This window comes from Pleurodeles waltl, chromosome 3_1 (genome assembly GCF_031143425.1).
Source record: "Pleurodeles waltl isolate 20211129_DDA chromosome 3_1, aPleWal1.hap1.20221129, whole genome shotgun sequence".
NCBI classification, from domain to species: Eukaryota; Metazoa; Chordata; class Amphibia; order Caudata; family Salamandridae; genus Pleurodeles; species Pleurodeles waltl.
Genome location: NC_090440.1, coordinates 1,681,951,622 through 1,681,975,069, shown reverse-complemented (window position 1 = coordinate 1,681,975,069; position 23,448 = coordinate 1,681,951,622). Strand labels below are relative to the sequence as shown.

Here is a 23,448-nt window from a genome sequence, read left to right as displayed (position 1 = left end):
CATCACACAATCCCCATACACTCCACTGCCCAACTTAGTACTTCACGATCCCTGTACCCTCCAATGTGCAACACTCTGCTCCACATTACAACACTTTTCTATATGATGCAGCACTCTACTCTACTCTGCTCTACGAGACCCCACTCAAATTTATAACAGTTTACTACCTACACTACACCAGTACACTCCACGCCACTGTATTCTATGGCACACCAGTACACTCTATTGTACTTTACTCCATGCAACCTTACACTACTCAACTGTACAACTTTATCTCACTCTACGCTACTAAACAATAATCTACTTGATGGAACTCCATTATATCACACACTATTGTACTCTATGCAGCTGCACTCTACTACACTGTATGCCACTCTGACACTTTATTCCTGGTTATTCCAGGAATCCCAGGACGCGGATTGGAATTAGACAGTTTACCCTTTGTTTACCTTTAATTGTTGATGGTCACTGGCCAGGACAAGACCTTCTTCCTGTAAGATCTCAGTCTTGCCTGGCCAACTTTTTTACTGGCTTGAACCCATCTCTTGTTCTGTCCCCACTTCACTCCTGCCTTGATGTGGTATTCCTACTGCCGCACCCATCCTACGTTTCCAAGACCCCACTTTTCTCTAACTCTTAATTTCATGCCTGGATAGTGAGCCAATGTCATGGCCCCCAACACATCCCCTTTTTTCTTGACTTCAGACTAGCTCTTGCCATGTATTTGACTCTGCTGCCTGGATTGTTCCACACTCCTGCTGTTTTCAGTGCAACTACCTTGTGCTGATTTTAGATGTGATACTTGAGGTGGAGCTCTGGATCCGAAGGGGGTGTGCATCCAGCCACATTTCAATTAGGCTTCTGGCACGAAACAGCAAAGTCTGCTAATACTTAGAAACCCTAGCATCAAAGAATTGGCATATTAGAGAATATGTCTTGCATTACACTAAACAAAGTGTAAAAATATGGAAAATTGGCCTGACCAACAATTTCACACTTTATAATCACTTCCACTGGATTGTTAGAACAAAGATCTCTTCCTATTTTGTTTTAAGACTCATTATGATGCCCTAATTATGTCAAATGGATTACATTTCTCACCATTTGTATTTTTGCATGTGCGCAGTAAAAATACTCTTTATATTTGTAAGTCATAGAGACACTAGAAAGTACTCATTTCTAAGTCTGACACTGGTTTGTAATAGGTGGAATCATTCAACAATAGATAGAGTATATTCCTTTTTTGCACAAGATGGTCTTTCTTGGTGTTTTTATTCAAGCCCCTTGAGTCCTATGTGTGTGATGCAAAACTTAGTACTGACTCAAATTCAAGAAATCTTTTGCTTTTGATAATACTTGTTCAGAACATGTACCTTGTGCTGTTCAAAGTAAATGTTTTCTTAAAGATTGGTAGTACTTTTTGTACAATTCTGACCTTACTTACTTCTTTTGTTAGAGAGAAAGAGAGAGAGAAATACAGAAAGGAGAGAGACCGAGACCGTAATAAAGATTATGATCAAAGAAGGTATGGACGATCCCCTTCACCTGTGAAGAAAGGTCAGGATCGGTTCATGCCACAGGCATTTGAGTCTAGGGCAAAGAACAACAAAGAGGACGTGGACCCTAATGCTGAGCCCCCAGCTAAAAAAAAGAAAGAAGCACTGGATCCGATTCTAACACGCACAGGTGGAGCATACATTCCTCCTGCAAAGCTTCGAATGATGCAAGAACAAATCACTGATAAAAGCAGGTTGGTTCAAAGTGCTGAATTTCAAGACTGCATGCATTTATTCATGAGTTACCAAGTCTGTTTATACAACTATTGGCTTCTGTGTTATTTAGCTCCTTATAGTTATCATCAAATAATTATTTATAAATGTCTTGAAAGAAGACCTTTCTCTGATGTTGCAGTGTAAAACAAGACAAACGTTCTTACGAACTGTTCATCGCTTTTTATTTGACATATTGTTTCTTACTTTTCACTTACTGTACTGCCTCTAGTGTCATAAATTATTTTCTCAGGTTATCACGTAAAGCAAGGTTTCTCTAAGTAACAGATCTATTTACATACCCTTTCCCATCTTTTCCTCTTACATTACCCCTAGTTCTCGCCTCCTGAATTTCTCTACTTGATTTCCCAACCACTCTTCCACCTTTTACCTAACAATTGTATCTTTCTCGGTACCACCTTTATCCCCTTTCTCATATCTTAACACTCATTTCTAGCCTTCCTCACATCTTTAACCTCATTCCTAACCCTTCTCCTTTCTCTTCATCTTAACTTTTTTTTTAGCCTTGTTTCTAACCTCATTGCCTCTTCGTATTTGCTGTCCCACTGAACATGGAATCATGCAGAATTAATGACCTCTCTTCTTTCCCTCCTGCAGTATTGATCAATAAGTATTTTCTTGTTGCACTCTGAAGAAGGTACCCATCTCTCAAACTGTTTTCGGTACATCAAACTAGCAGATCTTTTATTGAGCTGCTCAATACATAAACACAACATTAATATGAGGGATAAAGTACCCCCTACTGTACATTATAAGGATATTGCAAGTCATCGATGAGTTCCTTTATAAGGTTATGGAACTCAGAGGTGACTTGTGATACCCTTATAATGTACTCCGGGGGTACTTTATCACGTAACATACATGGTCACACCATCACCTTTACCAAAACCACTTACAGCCTCAGTGTGTAACTCTTTCATACGAAAGAGTGAGCATATTTGCAAGCATGAAGATTACCAATGAAACTTGCAGTGGAAATTTAAACACATAAAAAAAGTTAGATATTTGTTGCAAACAGATATTAGAAGCAGTTCAATAGAAGTGTTTTTTTTTTTTTTTTTTTTTTTACAAAAGCTGCAGTAGCTCAGAATGTGTAGAAATGTGCACCAAGATTCTAGCTGTTCTCCAGCTTAAGGAGTGCAAAAAATAAACATTCTCTCTGCTTTTCATTGTGAGCTATTAAATAGTCTAGTTCTGATGCCTTTTTTTTTTTTATAATTGACGATGACTTGCATCACAAGTTACTGAAGAAATTATCACAATGTAATCAAATTTTGGATGTACGTTCCTTATTTTAGGAAGCCAGTTTGTTTCCCTGCCATTTTGTCCAGGAATTGGAAACATACTAATTTTAAAGCCTTCTCTAACTCTCTGGCACGGTCCCTGCACAGTCCCTACCCTCTCAGGCTGAGTGGCTTGAAGAGTTTGAAGGGGGGATTTCTAATTGGCTCAGAGTTGCCAGTGATATGTATGCTCCTCTGCATGCAACTACCTCCGTTCGCCAAATGGTTCATCTAAATGGTTCTCAGGGGACCTTAAACAAGCCAAACTTGCTTTGCACCAATCCGAACCCAAATTGTGTAAAAAGTATGCCTCTGATGAAAAAGACAAATTTGTTCAACAGTTAAAGAACTATAAGAAAATAATTTGGGAAGCCAAACTAACCTACTCTTCAAATAAAATGGTAAATTCAGAGCCTAAATTCAAAGAAGTATTTGAAACAGTACCAGACCTTTCTGATGGATACAACTACCTGTGGATTCCTCACCTAATGAATACTCCCATGGCGCCAGCATTCGACGGAAATCTTCTTACTAGTCTCTGCACGTCGACGAGGACGTCACTCTAGCCCACGCGACGCCGTCTGACGTCATACAGGCAATAAGAGGTCCTCGACGACGTGCGGACGTCAGTTCCCTTTTTTCCGTGCATTCGAAACGGTTATCTTCGAGGGAGCAACTGTTACTTTTGTGGTTACAGTGTATTTTTGCTGCGTAGCCTTTCGCTGTGGTAATAATGTCGCAGAGAAAGTCTGGATTCAAGCCTTGTCGTGAGTGTGGAGGCAAGATGTCGGTGACGGATCCTCATTCCGATTGCCTTTGGTGTTTGAGCTCTGACCACGACGTCTCGACTTGTGATTCATGCCAGCACATGAATCCGAAGGCCCTCAAAGAACGTGAGGCGAAGCTGTTTATGGCAAAATCGAAGGAGAAGCATCACAAGAAGTCTTCTTCTCCAAGACATCGGCGTCATCGAGACTCCCGGCGCCGTAGAGAATCTCGGCGTCATTCGAAGGAGACTCGTTCCAGGTCTTCGGATCGGCGCCGAAGGACATGGGAGATTAGTCCCACGGTTACGCCGCATCCTTCGACGCCGTTGCCCTCTCCGGCGTCTCCAACTTCACCTGGACAGGCGTCGGTGATTGAGGTATTGGAGCCTCAGGTGTTTTCTCCGGCGCAGACGTCGAGGACGGCGTCGGGGTCGCCTCCGAGACAGGCACCTCAGTATCCGGCTTTTCCCACCCCTGGAGCCGATAGTTCCGCATTCTTGAATGCGATGTATGCCATCTTCCAACAGATGGCTCCAGGGGGTGCTCCGGCTGGGCCTTTGGCCTTTTCTTTGGGTGATCCTGCGCCTCTTCGGCCGGCACCCTTTATGCCCTTTCTCCCTTTTGGGAACGTGGGCTCGGCGCCAGTGTCGGCGCCGGTGGCTTCAGAAGGATTGGCCCCGGGGACTTCCATCCTGTCGACGTCAACGTCGGGATTTCGGCCTGTGACTCCGGTGGGTCCATCTGCTTCAGCTGCTCTTTCGTCGGCGCCGAAGTTACCTGTGGCGCCGGACGCGGCGTCGGTGGCTTCTGAGGATCGGCGCCGATCTTCGACTTCGGCGGAGGCATTGTCGACTCCGCGTATTGAACAACGACTTCATTCGAGGAGACGTGCTCTCCGTGTATTAGAGGAGCAGGAGTACCAACGAGCCCTGGAGGAAGGAGAGCTAGAGGACTCGGGTGATGGGCTGCGTGGTCTGGAGTCGGCCAGTGGGCTGGACACTTCCCCTGAGTGGGATCTTTCGTCCCCGGGAGAATATACTGAGGAGGCTGCTTCCTTTCATGCAGTGGTACGGAAGGCAGCTAGTTTTTTGGACCTGCCTTTGCCGGTGGTGGAGGCTAAACAAAACCTTTTAACAGAGGTGTTACATCCGGCCTCAGCTGCGGCGGAGCCTCTTTTGCCATTTAATGACGCTCTGCTGGATCCGGTGTTAGAGGTGTGGAAGAGGCCGGCATCTTCCCCAGCAGTTCACAGAGCCGTGGCCAGGAGGTATCGGGCGGCTCCGACTGACCCTGGTTTTCTATCTAGGCACCCTACGCCGGAGAGCTTGGTGGTGCAGGCCTCCTGTTCATCCAAGTCAGCGCCTGGTTCTTTCCCGACGGTGCCTGGGGACAGAGATTCTAAGAAACTAGAGGCGCAGTCCAAGAAGATTTTTTCGTCCTGCAGTCTGGCGTTAAAAGCCACTAATGCAACCTGTATCCTGGGGAGGTATATTCATGCTCTGATGGATGACATTTCCTCATCGTTTACAGAGCTTCCCCAGGGTCTTTTGGATCTTGCTTCAAATGCCCAGGCTACTGCGACCCAGATTATCCAGACGGGACTGGATACCACCGACTCGGTAGCCAGAGCAATGGGCACAACTGTGGTGGCAAGGAGACAGGCCTGGCTCCGTAACTCGGGCTTTTCTGCGGATGTACAGTCCACATTGTTGGATCTCCCGTTTGATGGGGACAAACTGTTTGGGGCCAAGGCTGATTCGGCCTTGGAACGTTTTAAGGAAAGCAGGGCCACGGCTAAGTCGTTAGGGCTCCAAGCTCCTTCTGCCACGGCCTCTTCCAGATTTTTCAGGAGGTTTCGTGGATTTGGGCGTGGCTCTTCCTCCTCTTCCTTTCGGGGAAGATATCAGCAACCTGCCTCTTCCCATCCCTATAGATCTTTTAGGGGGAGAGGTAGGGTCAGCACCAGAGGAGCCTCTCAGCAGCACTCTGCCTCTTCCTCATCCTCTGGCGGGGTGCAGCAGGGGAAGCAGCCTTAGGCTTCCGCCATTTCCCACTCACTCCTCTCCTGTAGGGGGAAGATTACAGCATTTTCTCACAAAATGGAAGACTGTTACAACGGACACGTGGGTTCTCAGTATTGTGGGAAAAGGCTACACCCTTCCCTTTCGGGAGTTCCCGCCCCTCATCCCGCCCCGCCCTTCTTATTGTTCAGAAGAACACCTCCTGTTGCTAGAACAGGAGGTACAAGTCCTCCTTTCAAAGGGCGCGGTGGAGTTGGTCCCAGAGCAGGAAAGGGGTCGAGGATGTTACTCAAGGTATTTCCTGATACCCAAGAAGGATGGTCGTTTGAGACCAATTCTGGACCTGAGGATCTTGAATTGGTTCCTCAAGCAGGAAAAGTTCAAGATGCTGACCCTAGCACAGGTGCTTTTGGCATTGAACAAGGAAGATTGGATGGTGTCTGTCGACTTGCAGGATGCTTACTTTCATATCCCGATACTCAAGTCACACAGGAAGTATCTCCGGTTTGTGGTGGGATCGCAGCACTATCAGTTTGCGGTCCTTCCGTTTGGTCTTACTTCAGCACCTCTTCACGAAGGTGATGTCGGTGGTTGCGGCAGAACTCAGAAGGAAGGGGATAGCATTATTCCCTTACTTGGACGACTGGTTGATCAAAGCCAAGTCCCCGGAGCTTGTGTCGCATCATCTGCAGTCAACAACCCAGTTGTTTTTCGACCTGGGTTTTTCGGTGAACGAGCCCAAATCTCACCTAGAGCCCTCTCAGTGCCTCCTGTTCATAGGGGCAGTACTGGATACAACATTGGGTCGGGCCTTTCCTCCGCCTCAGCGGATTCAAGATATTCAGGATTTGGTTCCAATGTTTCGAAATGGAGCGGTAGTTCCAGTCCTCAAGGTCCTTCGTCTGCTCGGTCTGTTTGCCTCCTGCATTCTGTTGGTCACGCATGCTCGCTGGCACATGAGGGCTCTTCAGTGGTGCCTCCGAAGGCAGTGGTCTCAACACAAAGGGGATCTAGAGGGTACTGTCAAGATCTCCAGAGATGCTGCTGTGGATTTGAAGTGGTGGATTGCAAGCAACAATCTTTCACAAGGAAAGCCGTTCCAGCAGTCGCCACCAGTGGCCACAGTCATAACGGATGCTTCCACTCTAGGGTGGGGAGCTCATCTGGGGGATCTGGAGATCAAAGGTCTTTGGTCTCCAGAGGAACAGATGTTTCACATCAATCTGTTAGAGTTACGGGCTGTACGTCTGGCTCTCAAGGCCTTCCTCCCTTCCCTTCGTGGTCAGTCGGTACAGGTCCTAACGGACAATACTACCACGATGTGGTACATAAACAAGCAGGGAGGAGTGGGGTCGTACCTTCTCTGCAGAGAAGCTCTTCGACTATGGTCCTGGGCAAAGGACCATCAGATTTGCTTGATAGCAAACCATCTGGCCGGAGTCTTGAACGTGCGTGCGGACAGTCTCAGTCGCCATTTCTCGGCAGACCACGAGTGGCGTCTCCATCCAGATCAAGTCCGTTTAATCTTCCAGAGGTGGGGGTTTCCTCGGATAGATCTGTTTGCCACTCGAGAGAACGCGCATTGTCCGTTATTCTGCAGCCTCCAGTATCCGATGCAGGGAGCGTTGGGGGACGCGTTTCAAATAACCTGGTGCGGCCAGTTGCTTTACGCGTTTCCTCCCATACCCTTGATTCCTCGAGTATTGAGGAAGATTCGCCAGGACCGGGCTCTAGTCATCCTAATAGCTCCGGATTGGCCAAGGAGGGTATGGTACTCCGACCTTCTCCAACTCTCAATGTGCCCTCCGCTCCGTCTCCCTTTCAGGGCAGACCTCCTCTCGCAGTCGCAGGGGCAGGTTCTACACCCCAACCTCCAGAGTCTGCACCTACATGCCTGGAGATTGAACGGGGCAACCTGAGTTCCTTCTCTCTCCCGCCTGAGGTAGTGGATGTTATATTAGCGGCCACGCGACACTCCACTAAATCTATCTACGCTAATAGATGGTCTAAATTTGTTGCGTGGTGTGGAGAGAGGCAGATTGATCCTTTGCATGCTCATCTATCGAACGTTTTGTCTTTTGCTCTGTCTCTAGCGCAGAAAGGTTGTGCAGTGGCTACCATTAAGGGTTATTTATCGGCCTTGTCAGCCTTCATATGTCTTCCAGACCAACCATCTTTATTTAAATCCCCTATTGTTATCAGATTCTTGAAAGGTCTTCTAAATAAATATCCTCCAAAGCCATTCGTTATGCCGCAATGGGATTTGTCCTTGGTCCTGATTTTCCTTATGGGGTCCCCTTTTGAACCTATGCATTCTTGCCCCTTAAGGTATTTGGTTTTAAAAACAGTCTTCCTGATAGCTATAACATCAGCAAGGAGAGTGAGTGAGTTGCAGGCCTTATCAGTAAAGCCCCCTTATACAACTTTTTATGGGGATAAGGTGGTGTTGAGGACCAAGGCTGCTTTCCTCCCGAAGGTTGTTTCACCCTTCCATTTGGCTCAGGCAATTACTTTGTCCACGTTCTATCCTCCGCCTCATCCTTCTAAAGAGGAAGAAAGACTGCACCGTCTGGACCCAAAGAGAGCGTTGAGCTTCTTTATTGATAGAACAAAGGATTTCAGGCTGGAGGATCAGCTGTTTATTGGATACGTGGGCAAGAGGAGAGGAAAGGCAGTCCACAAGAGAACACTATCCAGGTGGGTTGTTCTTTGCATTAAAATCTGTTACTCTTTGGCAAAGAAGGATCCTCCTGAGGGCATTAGAGCTCATTCCACCAGAGCTAAGTCAGCCACTTCGGCCTTGGCCAGAGGTGTTCCTGTGGTCGACATCTGCAAGGCCGCAACTTGGTCGTCCCTTCACACTTTTGCAAAACATTACTGTTTGGATTCTGAGGTTAGAAGGGACGGCCATTTTGCACGGTCAGTGCTGCAGGATTTCTTGGTTTGACCATTTAGGCACCCACCGCCGGGGGTGGTACTGCTTTGGGACTCTATTCATTAGGTGAGGAATCCACAGGTAGTTGTATCCATCAGAAGAACGAGTTACTTACCTTCGGTAACGACTTTTCTGGTGGATACATTAGCTACCTGTGGATTCCTCACGGTCCCACCCGCCTCCCCGTTGCCTTTCTGGTCTTACCAAGTAATCCTTGAGTACGCTCCTCTTGGTCTTTGAGGGTGCAATAGATGTTGTATATATTATATTTATATATGTATATATGTATATATCTTTGTGTATATACTTGATGTGTATATATATTTTAAAAAGAGAGAGTTATATATATATATAAAAGATTTACAGTTATTCATGCAATGTTGTGTATTTTTACAATGTAATGGGATGTTGCCTTGCTCTTTCATTGCATTGCCTGGTTGTTCTCATGCACGTAAAAAATGATTGGTACTGACGTCCGCACGTCGTCGAGGACCTCTTATTGCCTGTATGACGTCAGACGGCGTCGCGTGGGCTAGAGTGACGTCCTCGTCGACGTGCAGAGACTAGTAAGAAGATTTCCGTCGAATGCTGGCGCCATGGGAGTATTCATTAGGTGAGGAATCCACAGGTAGCTAATGTATCCACCAGAAAAGTCGTCACCGAAGGTAAGTAACTCGTTCATCTAACCCAAACTGCAAAATGCTCCCGTGGCTCCCACACAAGAATTGTGCGATGAATTGAATCACTTCTTCATCTATAACAATTGGACAATCAAAGACGATATCCACACCCATTCCCCTTTCAGCCCAGTTTCTCTGCAAGAGAGAAATCCATTCTCCTTTAATGTTTTTCCATTAATCAAATGAGACCCTATGTTGAAGTTGTTCTTCCCTCAACATCTGCCTCCCCATGCAATTCAAAAGGTAGTTTTTTCAGAGTTTCCTGTCTGTCACCATGCTCAACTCGTCTCTAAGTCAGGGCTTGGTTCCTCTTACATTTGAAGAAGCAGTAGTCGTCCCTCTTTTAAAAAAAAAAAAAAAAAAAGCTAGCTGTTGATCACCCCTGCATCCTTCAGCATTATCGCCTTATCTCCCTTCTCCCTTAACTAGCAAAGGTTCTGGAGGCTCACACGGCCCAGCATCTTTGGTCCTTCCTTGAAGGCTCTTCCCTCTTGGATCCTCACCAGAAGGGTTTCCGTCCGCTCACTCTACGGAATCCATCATTCTTTCCATAGCTGATGGTATGCAAGTGGAGGCAGACAAAGGTCATGCCCAGACATTGGTCCTTTAGGATCTATCGGCGGCCTTTAACACAGTTGCAAATGCTGTCCTCCTTGACTGTGTTGAGGCCCCCATCCTGCGGGCTTATGCTTTGGATTGGATAAAGTCCTTTCTGTCAGACCGATGGCAATGGGTGCGTGCATCTCTCCACGTTTTTGCTCATCCAAAGTCCACATTAGCTGTGGAGTACCACAGGGCTCTTACTATCTTCTTTCCTATTCAATCTCTACATTTGCCCGCTGGTCTCCTGCCTACAAAGGCTAAAATAAAAATATTCAATTATGCTGATGATTTACAGCTCCTGTTTAACTTTGAGGATACTCCTAATTCTATAGAATTATTCCAGAACACTATGATTTTCATCCAGACCTGGATGAACTGCCATCAACGAAAATTGAACTCTGATAAAACTGAGGTTGTGATGGGTAAAAATAAACTGCATTGTTGTAGTCCCTCTTTTTGAAGTCTTGGCTTACTTGTCGATGAAGATCTGTTAAAGAAGCCCCAGGTAAGATATTGCCACACTAAAGCCTTGTTAAAGGAACTGCACTGGCTTCCAGTGGCTCAGAGAACCCTTTTTAAAACGGGTTGTGTGCTCTTCAAAATCCACCTTGGGAAAAGCGCCACTTTTGTGTCGTCTTTGATACAGAATTACACTCCCAGACGGCATCTTAGATCTGCTCATCATAACCTTTTAGAGGTTCCAAAATTCAAAAGTAAAAGATTGGAGGGGGAAACCAGGTTTACTGTTCTGGCGTCTGATGTTTGGAACTCTCTTCCGAGCAGCATAAGAGCAGTCACCTCCTACAACCTTTTCAGAACCCTGCTAAAAATATGGCTTTTCATCCTACCGTTAAGTTCCCTTGGAGGAAAACATTGCTTTCTCAGGTAACCCTCTATGATTTTCTTTTTTACTTTTGGGTACCAGTTTTTTTTTTTTATTATTTTTTTTTTTTTTTTTTAGAATGTTGTCAGAAGAGCAGAGGACATCTGCCCATAAATTTACCAGCTTTAAAGTAGGCAAAGGGTGTAGATAAAGGATGAATCTCAAATGGTCAACTTTCCAGATTGAGGCACGTTTGTCATCTAGGAAACTTAATACCCTAACATTAGTCAGTGATCAGACATTGTGTATAATTTACCACATCAGCCACTGTAGGTCCTTTTCAACAACCCCAGTGTTTTGGAATCAGAATGAAATCATGCTTTCAGAAGTCCCGTTTACACAAGTGCCAGAACTGCTGCTGGGCACATGAACTCAAGTGTACTACTGAAAGTGCTGTTTCAATATTGAGACCTTTTTGCTTGTTACTGACAGAGCCCTCTTGCAATGCTGATATTGACCATAGCCAGTTAAACTGAAACATGTTTTTTGAGTGCTATTTATAAATAATACAGCACATCTTCCCACACTCAGTAGCGATCAGCTCCCAAGTGACTGACCAGTAATTTAATTAGTCACCAAGCAAGCTGTCCCAAAGAATTTCTTTAATCCTATGAGGAAACTAAGGTCTGAATTAACAATGTTTCAAGATAAGGGCAGAAAATGGAGAAGGCCTATTAGAAGAAAGGGGATTGATTTCCGCTGAAACAGAGAATAATACTTAATCAATTTTATGTTTTATGCTGTAAGAACACCGTTGCTTGTTCCTGTCTCCCATCTCACATTGCAGTCTGTGTTGTGGAGAGTATTCCTGTAATTCCGCAGAATAACTTTGCACCTGAAAGCCCACTATTCCACTCAGATATTTGTACAGTTATTACCACATTTATTTGGTAATGGTGACAAGGGCAAAACATTGGTTGCTGATAGTCTGATCACTGGGTTAGAACAGTGAGTACTTTGAACAGTCAGCTGGATATGCTTACGTACCGGTTACAGCAGTGGGAGTCTTTCTAAGTCTTAATAGGGGCTTTCTAATCTTGAGAAGTGCTTTCACCAGAACAAGCTTGGAGACAGAAGGCCCAGGAGTAAGTCTGGGCACTGAGAGGGGCAAACTTAGGAATGGAAGTTGGGATCTGCTCAAGCAAGATATTCCAATATAGACACTAATTTCTGCACTCTGGGGCACAGTCACCCTGCCCATAATGGAATCCCTGGCATCTTGGAGGGGGATCGCTAAATAGTGGGAAAAGAACTGTGTGCCTGATCTAAAGATTGCCGAAGGTCTGCTGCCTGTCGGGATGGTGGAGGGCATTATGTCTGCCATCCTGACAGACTATTGCCTGCCATATCTATTTATTACGGCTGGTACACACCACATATTTTTGTTTCTCAAAAACAAATTCCTAAAGTGGGAGTTTATAGAGCAACAAAACATTTGCTCCCACACTCTGGAAGATGTATCCCAGGGTATGGGGGGAGAGGCATCTTTTCCTGACCAAGAGGCCCCCAGGTTTTTCCTGGCAGTGATGGACAGAAAAGAAAAATAGTGGACCATCAACTGAAAATGGGGGAGGTAATCTCATGCCCATGCTCTAACGCCCCTTCTTCTTTAGCCTGTCTGAATAAGCTTTCTGACATTGCGTCAAGTGGACAAATTGCAGGCTGCACAACTTTAAATAGTGTGGGCAGACAATCTGCCTGATGGACAAGAGAACTCTACTACTTTTGTGGTGAAGTACCATGCCGTAAAACTTGAAATCAGAAATGTTCACTGAAGGCCTATTCTGAATCTGGCACACTTGTGGAATCAATTGCTTTGCCAAATCAAGGCACATTCCATTGCAACATTAAAAGTAGTTTGACAGATCAGTGAGTTTTTTTTTACTGGTAATGTGAGACCAATTAATTCGAGAACATGCTCTTTAAAACAGAAAGCAACCTGTGTGTGCTGATTTGATGTGCTTTATTTACATTCTAATAAATTTGTACTAACAACTGCTACAAATAATATGAAAAGAATTTTGGTAGAGTCCTATTTCTGTGATTTTATATTTCTAAAAAATAATCTGTGTAAACCTGTTGAGCCAAGGCTACCATAGGCTCCTCTGTATTTAACTCTATGTGGAGTGCTAATGTGACGTCAAGCACAATAGTCCAACACTGATCCCTCATTCAAGGAGCTATAAGGTAGCGAGAATAATAGAGAACATAGCATCTTCATCTCAGAAATAAATAAATGTACTAGTTGCAGTCACAACTTGGTAGTTATAGTTAAGTCAACCTTTCCTTAGGAATGCCTTTTTTTGTTTTGCTTATAACTTTTGCACTGTTTGACGAATTATCACCAAACGTTTCAGAAAAGGGCTCTTTTTGCCTAATTTGTGCATGGAAGGTTTTATGGTGATCCGTCAAGAGGGGGGTCCCAAAACATAAAATCCCCATGCATTGTTCATAGACTTCTTTAAGAAGCACTACCGCAAAACCTGCTGAGCAGAATTTCGCCAGATTTGGAAGGAAGCTAGATCTTGAGCCACAGATTGTGCTTTATGTGATTTGGGGTAAATCCATTCAGTATTTTTGGAAAATTAAGGTTAAAATTATTTGTATATCTGGACAGTCAGGCTCGAGGGACTCTTATGAGAGTCCCCCAAACCCAATTTAGAAAACAAGAGCCTTCTGATTGTCTCGTGGGAGCCTTATCTCCCTTGGGCCTATTCACTCCACTGGAACTGATTAGCCACCAACAACATGACAAAAATGCTGCTGGCAACCATTACATAATTCGGGTCCTGAAGTGTGAAAATGACTTAAAGGGGTAGGGATACACTGCCCCATCCCCCCACCCCTCCCAGTTCCTCTGGAGGGGGAACCCAGAGAGATGTCCCAGGGCCAAAAAATATCTATGTTTTTTGCCATGATCCTGCAGGTTTGTGGCAAACAAAAAAAGAAATGGCAGCCTGCCATTTTTCAATAAGTATTTGGGGAGGGGGCAATGAGTGAGGTCTCCCTACCGGAGCCCATTTTGGCCCACATGGACCTCTTCCACTGGAACGGAAATGCAGTAAAAAGCATTTTTAAAGCTGCCAAAGGTTATATGACCTGCAACCTTAATACTGTGGTGAAATCTTTACAGATAGCCCTTCTTCTGAAGCTAAATAATCACTTGTACATAGGTTGGTACCTGGTGCACACAGCCTTCTATCATATGTAGAAATTGCCAGATGATTCTGTGAAAATACTCAAGGCTGCCTACAGTACTTTTTATCTACTCTGTAGAATCTTTGCCCTGTTGGAATTCTTTCTGCAGAACTAAAAACCTTACGTCCAACATATTGGACACATGTTGTCAACTGTCACCTACACACAGTTACTCCTGAATACAAAGATTTAGAACATGTTAGATTCTTCTACACTCCATATGTATGATATTTTAGGAGCATGTTTATACGTAAACACTTACACCCGTTAGCGTTAGAACCAGGATGATACTTACTGCCACAGTATAAACTATAAAGCAAACTAAAACACTCATTGGATGATGTCATTAGTGATGTCAATTAAGATGTTATGAGTAATGTCATAGACCCTATAGAGTGATGTAATACATCAGGTCATAAGCAGTGCATGGCCAGGTTGCAAGTAATAGTTCGCTCTGAATTTCTGTGGTTTTTGGAATCCAAAGCGTAAGTTGGCACTGACCTATTCACCTAACTATAACTAATGGCATTTTAACCTTGGGTTTTTTTTTTTTGTTTTTTTTTTTGTGCTGCGAATATAAATGTGTAAGTGTGTGTGTGTATGTATGTATATATATGTTCGATGGCATGTGTAGCTGCAGATACACATGCTGTGCACATTCCGCCATCTAGTGTTGGGCTCGGAGTGTTAAAAGTTGTTTTTCTTCTAAGAAGTCTTTTCGAGTCACGAGATCGAGGGACTCCTCCCATTTCGGCTCCATTGCGCATGGGCATCGACTCCATCTTAGATTGTTTTTTTTCCGCCATCGGGTTCGGACGTGTTCCTTTTCGCTCCGGGTTTCGGGTCGGAGAGTTAGTTAGATTCTCGGAAAAATCGTCGGTATTGTTTGCGTTCGGTATCGGGTTAGTTATAATAGATCGACACCGACTTTTGAAGAGCTCCGGTGGCCCTTCGGGGTTTTTTCGATCCCCCGTCGGGGCCTGGTCGGCCCGGCCACGTGTCTCTTCAAGGCTGATGGAACGGACGCCATTCCGCTTCTGCCCAAAATGCCATAACAAGTATCCATATACAGATCAGTATCTGGTCTGTAACTTGTGTTTGTCGCCAGAACACAAGGAAGATACTTGTGAAGCCTGTCGAGCGTTTCGGTCCAGGAAGACACTAAGAAACCGAAGAGCAAGAAGACTGCAGAAGGCGTCGGCGCCGACGGGACAAGGGCGTTTCGAGGAGGAAGAAGAAACCTGCTCCATCCAGGGATCGGACTCGGACGAGCTCGATCCCGAAGAAACGCCGAAAACCGTGAGTAAGACGTCGAAACATAAAACTCACGAGAAGAGCACAAAAGCCCAGGGGACGCCACCGCCAACAGGCCATGGCTTAACCCGAAAAATAGGTGACCGAACATCGGCACCGAAAAAGGGCACGCTGGTGTCGAAGTCATCCGACTCCGGTCGAGATACCGCCACACAGCAATCTCGGGCTCGAGATAGCGGCTCCGAGCAAGTTCGGCACCGAGACAGCAGCACCAAAATAAGTCGGCACCGAGAGACAACGATGCCGAAAATAAAAAAGGTTTCGCCGGAACCGAAAAAAGTAGCCGAAAAGGTTTCGATACAGATACATCCGGCCTCGGAACCGAAATCAAGTTCCTACACAGAGGAACAAGGACTGTCCTCACAAATGAAAATACATAGGTTTGGACAGGAATTGGAGACAGTGGAGCCAGACTACACCCAAAGAAGGCTCCACATCCAAAAAGAAACGGGGAAGATCAGCACTCTCCCTCCTATTAGGATGAAACGCAAACTTGCCTTCCACGAGAAAGACAAGCGGCCACAGGCAAAGGTGGCTAAACAAGTAAGCCCGCCACCGTCTCCACAACGCTCGCCGCAACCATCACCCGTAGCCACTCCACCTATGATGCAATCCCCGACTCATACAGGGATGAGTCAAGATGACCCTGACGCGTGGGATCTTTATGATGCGCCAGTGTCAGATAATAGTCCTGACTGTTATCCAGCTAGACCGTCGCCACCAGAAGATAGTACAGCCTACGCACAGGTGGTGTCGAGGGCAGTGGCATTTCATAATGTCAGCCTGCATGCAGAGCCGATTGAAGACGACTTTCTATTTAATACACTGTCGTCCATACACAGCCAGTACCAGAGTCTCCCCATGCTACCTGGAATGCTAAAACACTCCAAACAAGTGTTTGAGGAGCCTGTAAAAGGAAGGGCCATTACTCCAAGAGTGGAGAAAAAATATAAACCGCCACCAACAGACCCCGTGTACATCACACAACAGCTGACACCGGACTCAGTTGTAGTAGGGGCAGCTCGCAAGAGAGCGAATTCACATACTTCAGGAGATGCACCACCTCCAGATAAAGAAAGTCAAAAATTAGACGCAGCAGGGATAAGGGTGGCGGCACAGGCAGCAAACCAGTGGCGTATTGCAAACTCACAGGCTTTGTTGGCCAGATACGATAGGGCTCTTTGGGACGAAATGCAACACTTTATAGAACATTTGCCCAAGGAGTTCCAGAAGAGAGCACAGAAAGTAGTAGAAGAAGGACAGAGTATCTCCAATAATCAGATACGGTCAGCAGTGGATGCAGCAGACACAGCTGCTAGAACTGTCAACACAGCAGTGACAATAAGAAGGCATGCATGGCTGCGTACATCAGGATTTAAACCAGAAATACAGCAAGCTGTGCTGAATATGCCATTTAACGGACAGCAGTTGTTTGGGCCGGAGGTGGACACTGCTATCGAAAAACTTAAGAAAGACACTGATACGGCCAAAGCCATGGGCGCACTCTACTCCCCACAGAGCAGAGGCACATTTCAGAAAACACGGTTTCGAGGGCAAAGCACAGAACCCACAACCTCACAAACAGGGCCCACTTACCAGAGCCAATATCTATGAGGAAGTTTTCGGGGACAATATAGAGGGGGACAGTTCCAAAAAAGTAGAGGAAAGTTCCAAAGTCCCAAAACTCCACAAAACAAACAGTGACTTACACGTCACAAATCCCCAACACGTAACACCTGTGGGGGGGGGGACTAACCAAGTTCTACAAACAATGGGAAGAAATAACAACAGATACTTGAGTATTAACAATTATCCAGCATGGTTATTGCATAGAATTTCTCAATTTCCCTCCAAATGTCCCACCGAAAACACACAATATGTCAAAACAACACATAGACCTTCTACAACTGGAAGTACAAGCATTGTTACAAAAAGAAGCAATAGAATTAGTACCAGTTCATCAGAAAGGAACAGGAGTTTACTCCCTGTACTTTCTCATACCCAAAAAGGACAAAACTCTAAGACCTATATTAGATCTCAGAACGTTAAACACCTACATCAAATCAGATCACTTTCACATGGTGACATTACAGGACGTAATCCCATTGCTCAAACAGCAAGACTACATGACAAGACTAGACCTAAAGGATGCATACTTCCATATACCGATACATCCTTCACACAGAAAGTACCTAAGGTTTGTATTCCAAGGGGTACATTACCAATTCAAAGTGTTGCCATTTGGGATAACAACTGTGCCAAGAGTTTTTACAAAATGCCTGGCAGTGGTAGCTGCGCATATCAGAAGACAGCAAATACACGTGTTCCCATACCTAGACTATTGGCTAATCAAAACCAACATGCAAAAAAGGTGTTCACAACACACAAAGTATGTTATCGACACACTCCACAAACTAGGGTTTTCAATCAACTACTCAAAGTCGCACATTCAGCCGTGCCAAACACAGCAATACTTAGGGGCGACAATCGACACAACAAAAGGGGTTGCCAGTCCAAGTCCACAAAGAACACAAGCCTTTCACAAGGTAATACAGGTCATGTATCCAGAACAAAAAATACAGGTCAAGATGGTAATGAAACTACTAGGCATGATGTCCTCATGCATAGCCATTGTCCCAAATGCCAGATTGCACAGGCGGCCCTTAGAACCGTGCCTAGCATCACAATGGTCACAGGCACAGGGTCAACTTCTAGATCTAGTATTGCTAGACCGCCAAACATACACCTCGCTTCTATGGTGGAGCAACAAAAATTTAAACCAAGGGCGGCCTTTCCAAGACCCAGTGCCTCAATACGTAATAACTACAGATGCCTCCATGATAGGATGGGGAGCTCAGCTCAATCAACACAGCATCCAGGGACAATGGGACACTCAGCAAAGACAACTTCACATAAATCATTTAGAACTACTGGCAGTATTTCTAGCACTAAAAGCATTTCAACCCATAATTAGACAAAAACACATCCTTGTCAAAACAGACAACATGACAACGATGTATTATCTGAACAAACAAGGAGGAACACACTCAACTCAGTTGTGTCTTCTAGCACAGAAAATATTGTATTGGGCGATTCACAACCACATTCGCCTAATAGCACAGTTTATTCCAGGGATTCAGAATCAGTTAGCAGACAATCTTTCTCGGGATCATCAACAGATCCACGAATGGGAGATTCACCCCGAAATACTAAACACTTACTTCCAAAGATGGGGAACACCACAAATAGACCTATTTGCAACAAAAGAAAACGCAAACTGCCAAAACTTCGCATCCAGATACCCACAAGATCAGTCTCAAGGCACTGCGTTATGGATGAGTTGGTCAGGGATATTTGCATACGCTTTTCCCCCTCTCCCACTCCTTCCATATCTAGTAAACAAATTGGGTCAAAACAAACTCAAACTCATACTAATAGCACCAACTTGGGCAAGACAACCTTGGTACACAACACTACTAGACCTCTCAGTAGTGCCTCATGTCAAACTACCAAACAAACCAGATCTGTTAACTCAACACAAACAACAGATCAGACACCCAAATCCAGCATCGCTGAATCTAGCAATTTGGCTCCTGAAATCTTATAATTCGGACACTTAGACCTTACACAGGAATGTATGGAGGTCATAAAACAAGCTAGGAAACCAACCACTAGACGTTGCTATGCAAATAAGTGGAAAAGATTTGTTTATTATTGCCACAATAATCAAATCCAGCCATTACACGCATCTGCTAAAGACATTGTAAGCTACTTTCTACATTTGCAAAAGTCAAAGCTAGCTTTTTCATCCATTAAAATACATCTTACTGCAATTTCAGCTTATCTGCAAATTACACACTCAACTTCATTATTTAGGATACCAGTCATTAAAGCATTTACGGAAGGCCTAAAGAGAATTATACCACCAAGAACACCACCAGTTCCTTTGTGGAACCTCAACATTGTCTTAACTCGCCTCATGGGTCCACCCTTCGAACCTATGCACTCATGTGAAATGCAATACTTAACATGGAAGGTTGCCTTCCTAATTGCTATCACATCTCTAAGAAGAGTAAGTGAGATACAAGCATTTACCATACAAGAACCATTTATTCAGATACACAGGCATAAAGTAGTCTTACGAACAAATCCTAAATTCTTACCAAAAGTCATATCACCGCTCCACTTGAACCAAACAGTAGAACTACCAGTGTTCTTTCCACAACCAGATTCTGTAGCTGAAAGAGCACTACATACATTAGACATCGAAAGAGCGTTAATGTACTACATTGACAGAACAAAACTAATTCGAAAAACAAAACAATTATTTATTGCTTTCCAAAAACCTCATACAGGAAATCCAATTTCTAAACAAGGCATTGCTAGATGGATAGTTAAGTGCATTCAAACCTGTTATCTTAAAGCAAAAAGAGAACTGCCTATTACACCAAGGGCACACTCAACTAGAAAGAACGGTGCTACCATGGCCTTTCTAGGAAATATTCCAATGACCGAAATATGTAAGACATGGTCTACGCCTCATACATTTACCAAACACTACTGTGTAGATGTGTTAACGGCAGAACAAGCCACAGTAGGTCAAGCAGTACTACGAACATTGTTTCAAACAACTTCAACTCCTACAGGCTGAACCACCGCTTTTGGGGAGATAACTGCTTACTAGTCTATGCACTGCATGTGTATCTGCAGCTACACATGCCATCGAACGGAAAATGTCACTTACCCAGTGTACATCTGTTTGTGGCATTAGTCGCTGCAGATTCACATGCGTCCACCCGCCTCCTCGGGAGTCTGTAGCCGTTTAGAAGTTGATCTTGAACATTTGTAAATATATTACTTTAAACTACATTATGTACATACGTATTCACTCCATTGCATGGGCACTATTACTAGCATACACAACTCCTACCTCACCATCTGCGGGGAAAACAATCTAAGATGGAGTCGATGCCCATGCGCAATGGAGCCGAAATGGGAGGAGTCCCTCGATCTCGTGACTCGAAAAGACTTCTTCGAAGAAAAACAACTTGTAACACTCCGAGCCCAACACTAGATGGCGGGATGTGCACAGCATGTGAATCTGCTGCGACTAATGCCACAAACAGATGTACACTGGGTAAGTGACATTTTCCATATATATATATATATATATATATATATATATATATATATATATATATATATATAATATTATATTATATATATATATATATATAATATTATATTATATTATATTTTCACTTAAGAAACCAAAGATTACAGGGACGTTATAGTGGGAGTTAGACTTTTTTTTAGGGTTATCCCCAAACCTTTTGCCTTCTTCCTCCTATTTTTTCTGACCTGTTTGTTCTGGCTTTAGGACTCTGGGCATTTCACCACTGCTAACCAGTGCTAAAGTGCATATGCTCTCTGTCTGAATTGTATTGGTGATTGGTTTCTCCAAGTTTGGTATAGTTGGTTTACTAGTAAGGTCCTAGTATAGTGCACCAGGTGTGCCTAGGGCCTGTAAGGCAAATGCTACTAGAGGGCCTGCAGCACTGATTGTGCCACCCACAAGTAACCCTGCAAACATGGTTTAGGTACTGGACCTCTAACCCCACAGAGTTAGAATCTTTCTGGACAGAGGACGTTCTGCCAGGAAGTAGAGCTGGATGCTGAGGAGGGACTGCCACTCTGCCTGTTGCTTTGCTGCACTGGCCTGCTGCTTCTATCCTGGGAGTGAAAGGACTGGACTTTGCTTTCTACAACCTGCTTCCAAAGGTTCTTCAAGGGCTTGTTCAGAAATCGCAGGGACATCAGAGACTTCATCTGCCATCACCTGGACTCTATGCTGAGAGTCCTGACTTGCCAAGTGGTGCCAAATCCAGTTCCTGGACCCTTGGAAGTGAGTTCTGGTACAACAAAGAAGAAATCAACCATATCGACTCCAAAGCGACTTTGAAACTGATACCGCTGTCTGACTCCGTGCTGGTGCCTGCACCAGAGGCGTGGTCCCCATTTAGTGCAATGAAAGTGACTGCCGCCGCAGCGCCTCTGAAGTCCCGCCACAGTGAGAGTCCTGTGTGCCATGTCACTGATGTCCATGACATCCAACTCTGACTCTGTCGCAGCACCTGTGGCCCTGTGGTGTGATCCCGACACCGCAAATTGATGCCTCGCATCTTGACCTGCTGGATTCATCGACTCCCTCTCCCAACCTTGTTGTAAGGAACCAACGCCTCAGCTCTCCTGCCTAGCAGTAGGGAGCCAATGTCTCACCTCCCCTGTAGCAGTAAGTACCGACACCGCACGGCTCCAGCAACGCCTCACCTCCTCGACTTTGTGCAATGTCTTTGTTTCCTCATCGTTTTCCAATGCACTGTAACAGGGGTCTGTATGACTCCATGACTAGCCTGCATTCCCTCGCGAGTGGCGTCGGACTGTTGGGAACGACTCAGTCAAGACGCTGTGATAGCCACAGTTGGAACTATTGTGTTTCTAAGCGCTTTACTAATATTTAAACTTCAAAATTTCACATCTTTACTTGTTTATGTTGGATTTTGTCTATTTGGTCTTGTTTTATCCAGAGAAGTATTGGCTGTTGTGTACACACAAATACTGGGGGTGAGCAGGGGTTATCTTAGCTCTGTAACTTCCTTACCCTGACTAGAGTGAGGGTCCTTAATTGGGCAGGGTGCAAACCACTGCCAACTAGAGATCCCATTTCTAACATTTAAGTTCTGAATTTACTCGTACAAAACCAGAGAAATTCTACAGTTAGTTATTTCAAGTAAATATAACTTGTGGGCTAAGGTAACCTGCTATGCAAATATTTTCTTTGGTAATTTAACTTCTGATGTTTCATTGATTTAAAAAAAAAAAAAATGTATTGACTTTATAAAAGTCGCTATGAGTGCTGTAATATCTGCTGTGATTAGCAGTGCATGGCGAGGGCGCGAGTTATAGTTACTTAAAATAACTCTAGCTATAACTGCTGAATTTATATTGAAATTCAAATCCTGACTATAACATCCCTGTAACCTTAGGTTTTTTTAAGTGAATTTGTAAGGGTTTTGTAAATTATATTTCTTAATATAAAATCTCTGTAGCCTGTATCCAGTGCCTGCAGCCAACCCCATGCTGCACAGAGGCTTTGACCAAGCGCAGCAGGAGTTGGCAGGAAGGCCTGTCTCTCTGGGTGTGAGAATAGGTGTGAGAGGTGGTCTCTGGGTGTGAGAGTGTCTGGCTCAGTGTGAGAGGGTCTGTTTGCCCTCCAATAGATGATAGATGCATTCACCTCCACAAACAATTTCAGATCATTTTTCAATATGGAATTGCAGAGTAAACACACTGCTTTCCCTTCACCAGTCCCAGGAGTTAGGCTCATTTGTCCTTTCCAGAATTGGAGCTTGAACTGGGGCACCTGCTACATTTATATGTGTAAGTGCTTCTTGTTGAGGTTTAGTTTCTGTGAAATGAGCATCTAGGCCAGAACGGAAGCTCATTTGCTTGTTTATCCAACAAGAGTCCACAGTTTGCACAAAATTTCTATTCAACAGGAGCACTTTCTACTAGTTAGTTAGTAAGGGCTACCTTGTTGGGTAAATGTCCAGTTTCACCCTCCCCATATGATTTTGGCCCGGGGACCCCATCCCCACGGCCCAGCAGCTGTGTATGTGACAGCCATCTGTCCTGGGTGCCTCACAGGGCACCCAGTGTGCAGTGGGACTGTGGGAGGAGCCTCAAGGACCCTGCAGGCCCAGCGACTCCCTGCCTCCTGCAGGAGCCAGCATTGCTTTCACAGACAGGGAGCTGTTAAACTTGCAGCTCTCTGTCTGAGAGAGCAGTTATTTCCTCTGTCACCTTACCCGCATGCCTCTGGGCAGAGAAACAGAGGAAACCTCTGCTTCCAGCAAGCGAGAGCAGTTTGACAGCTCTCACTTGCTGGAACTGGAGTGTTTGTTGACTTGCTAA

The 23,448-nt window shown here is 44.8% G+C and overlaps 1 protein-coding gene across 2 annotated transcripts in view; it reads left to right on the top strand.

Moving 5' to 3' along the window:
• The window catches only part of CWC22 (CWC22 spliceosome associated protein homolog), a 269,112-nt gene that overhangs the window by 112,354 nt on the left and 133,310 nt on the right, over window positions 1–23,448 (top strand). For both annotated transcript variants that reach the window (XM_069225448.1, XM_069225449.1), the window contains exon 7: window positions 1,457–1,750. In XM_069225448.1, coding sequence (XP_069081549.1) covers window positions 1,457–1,750 — 294 coding nt within the window. The remainder of the gene's footprint in view (window positions 1–1,456; window positions 1,751–23,448) is intronic.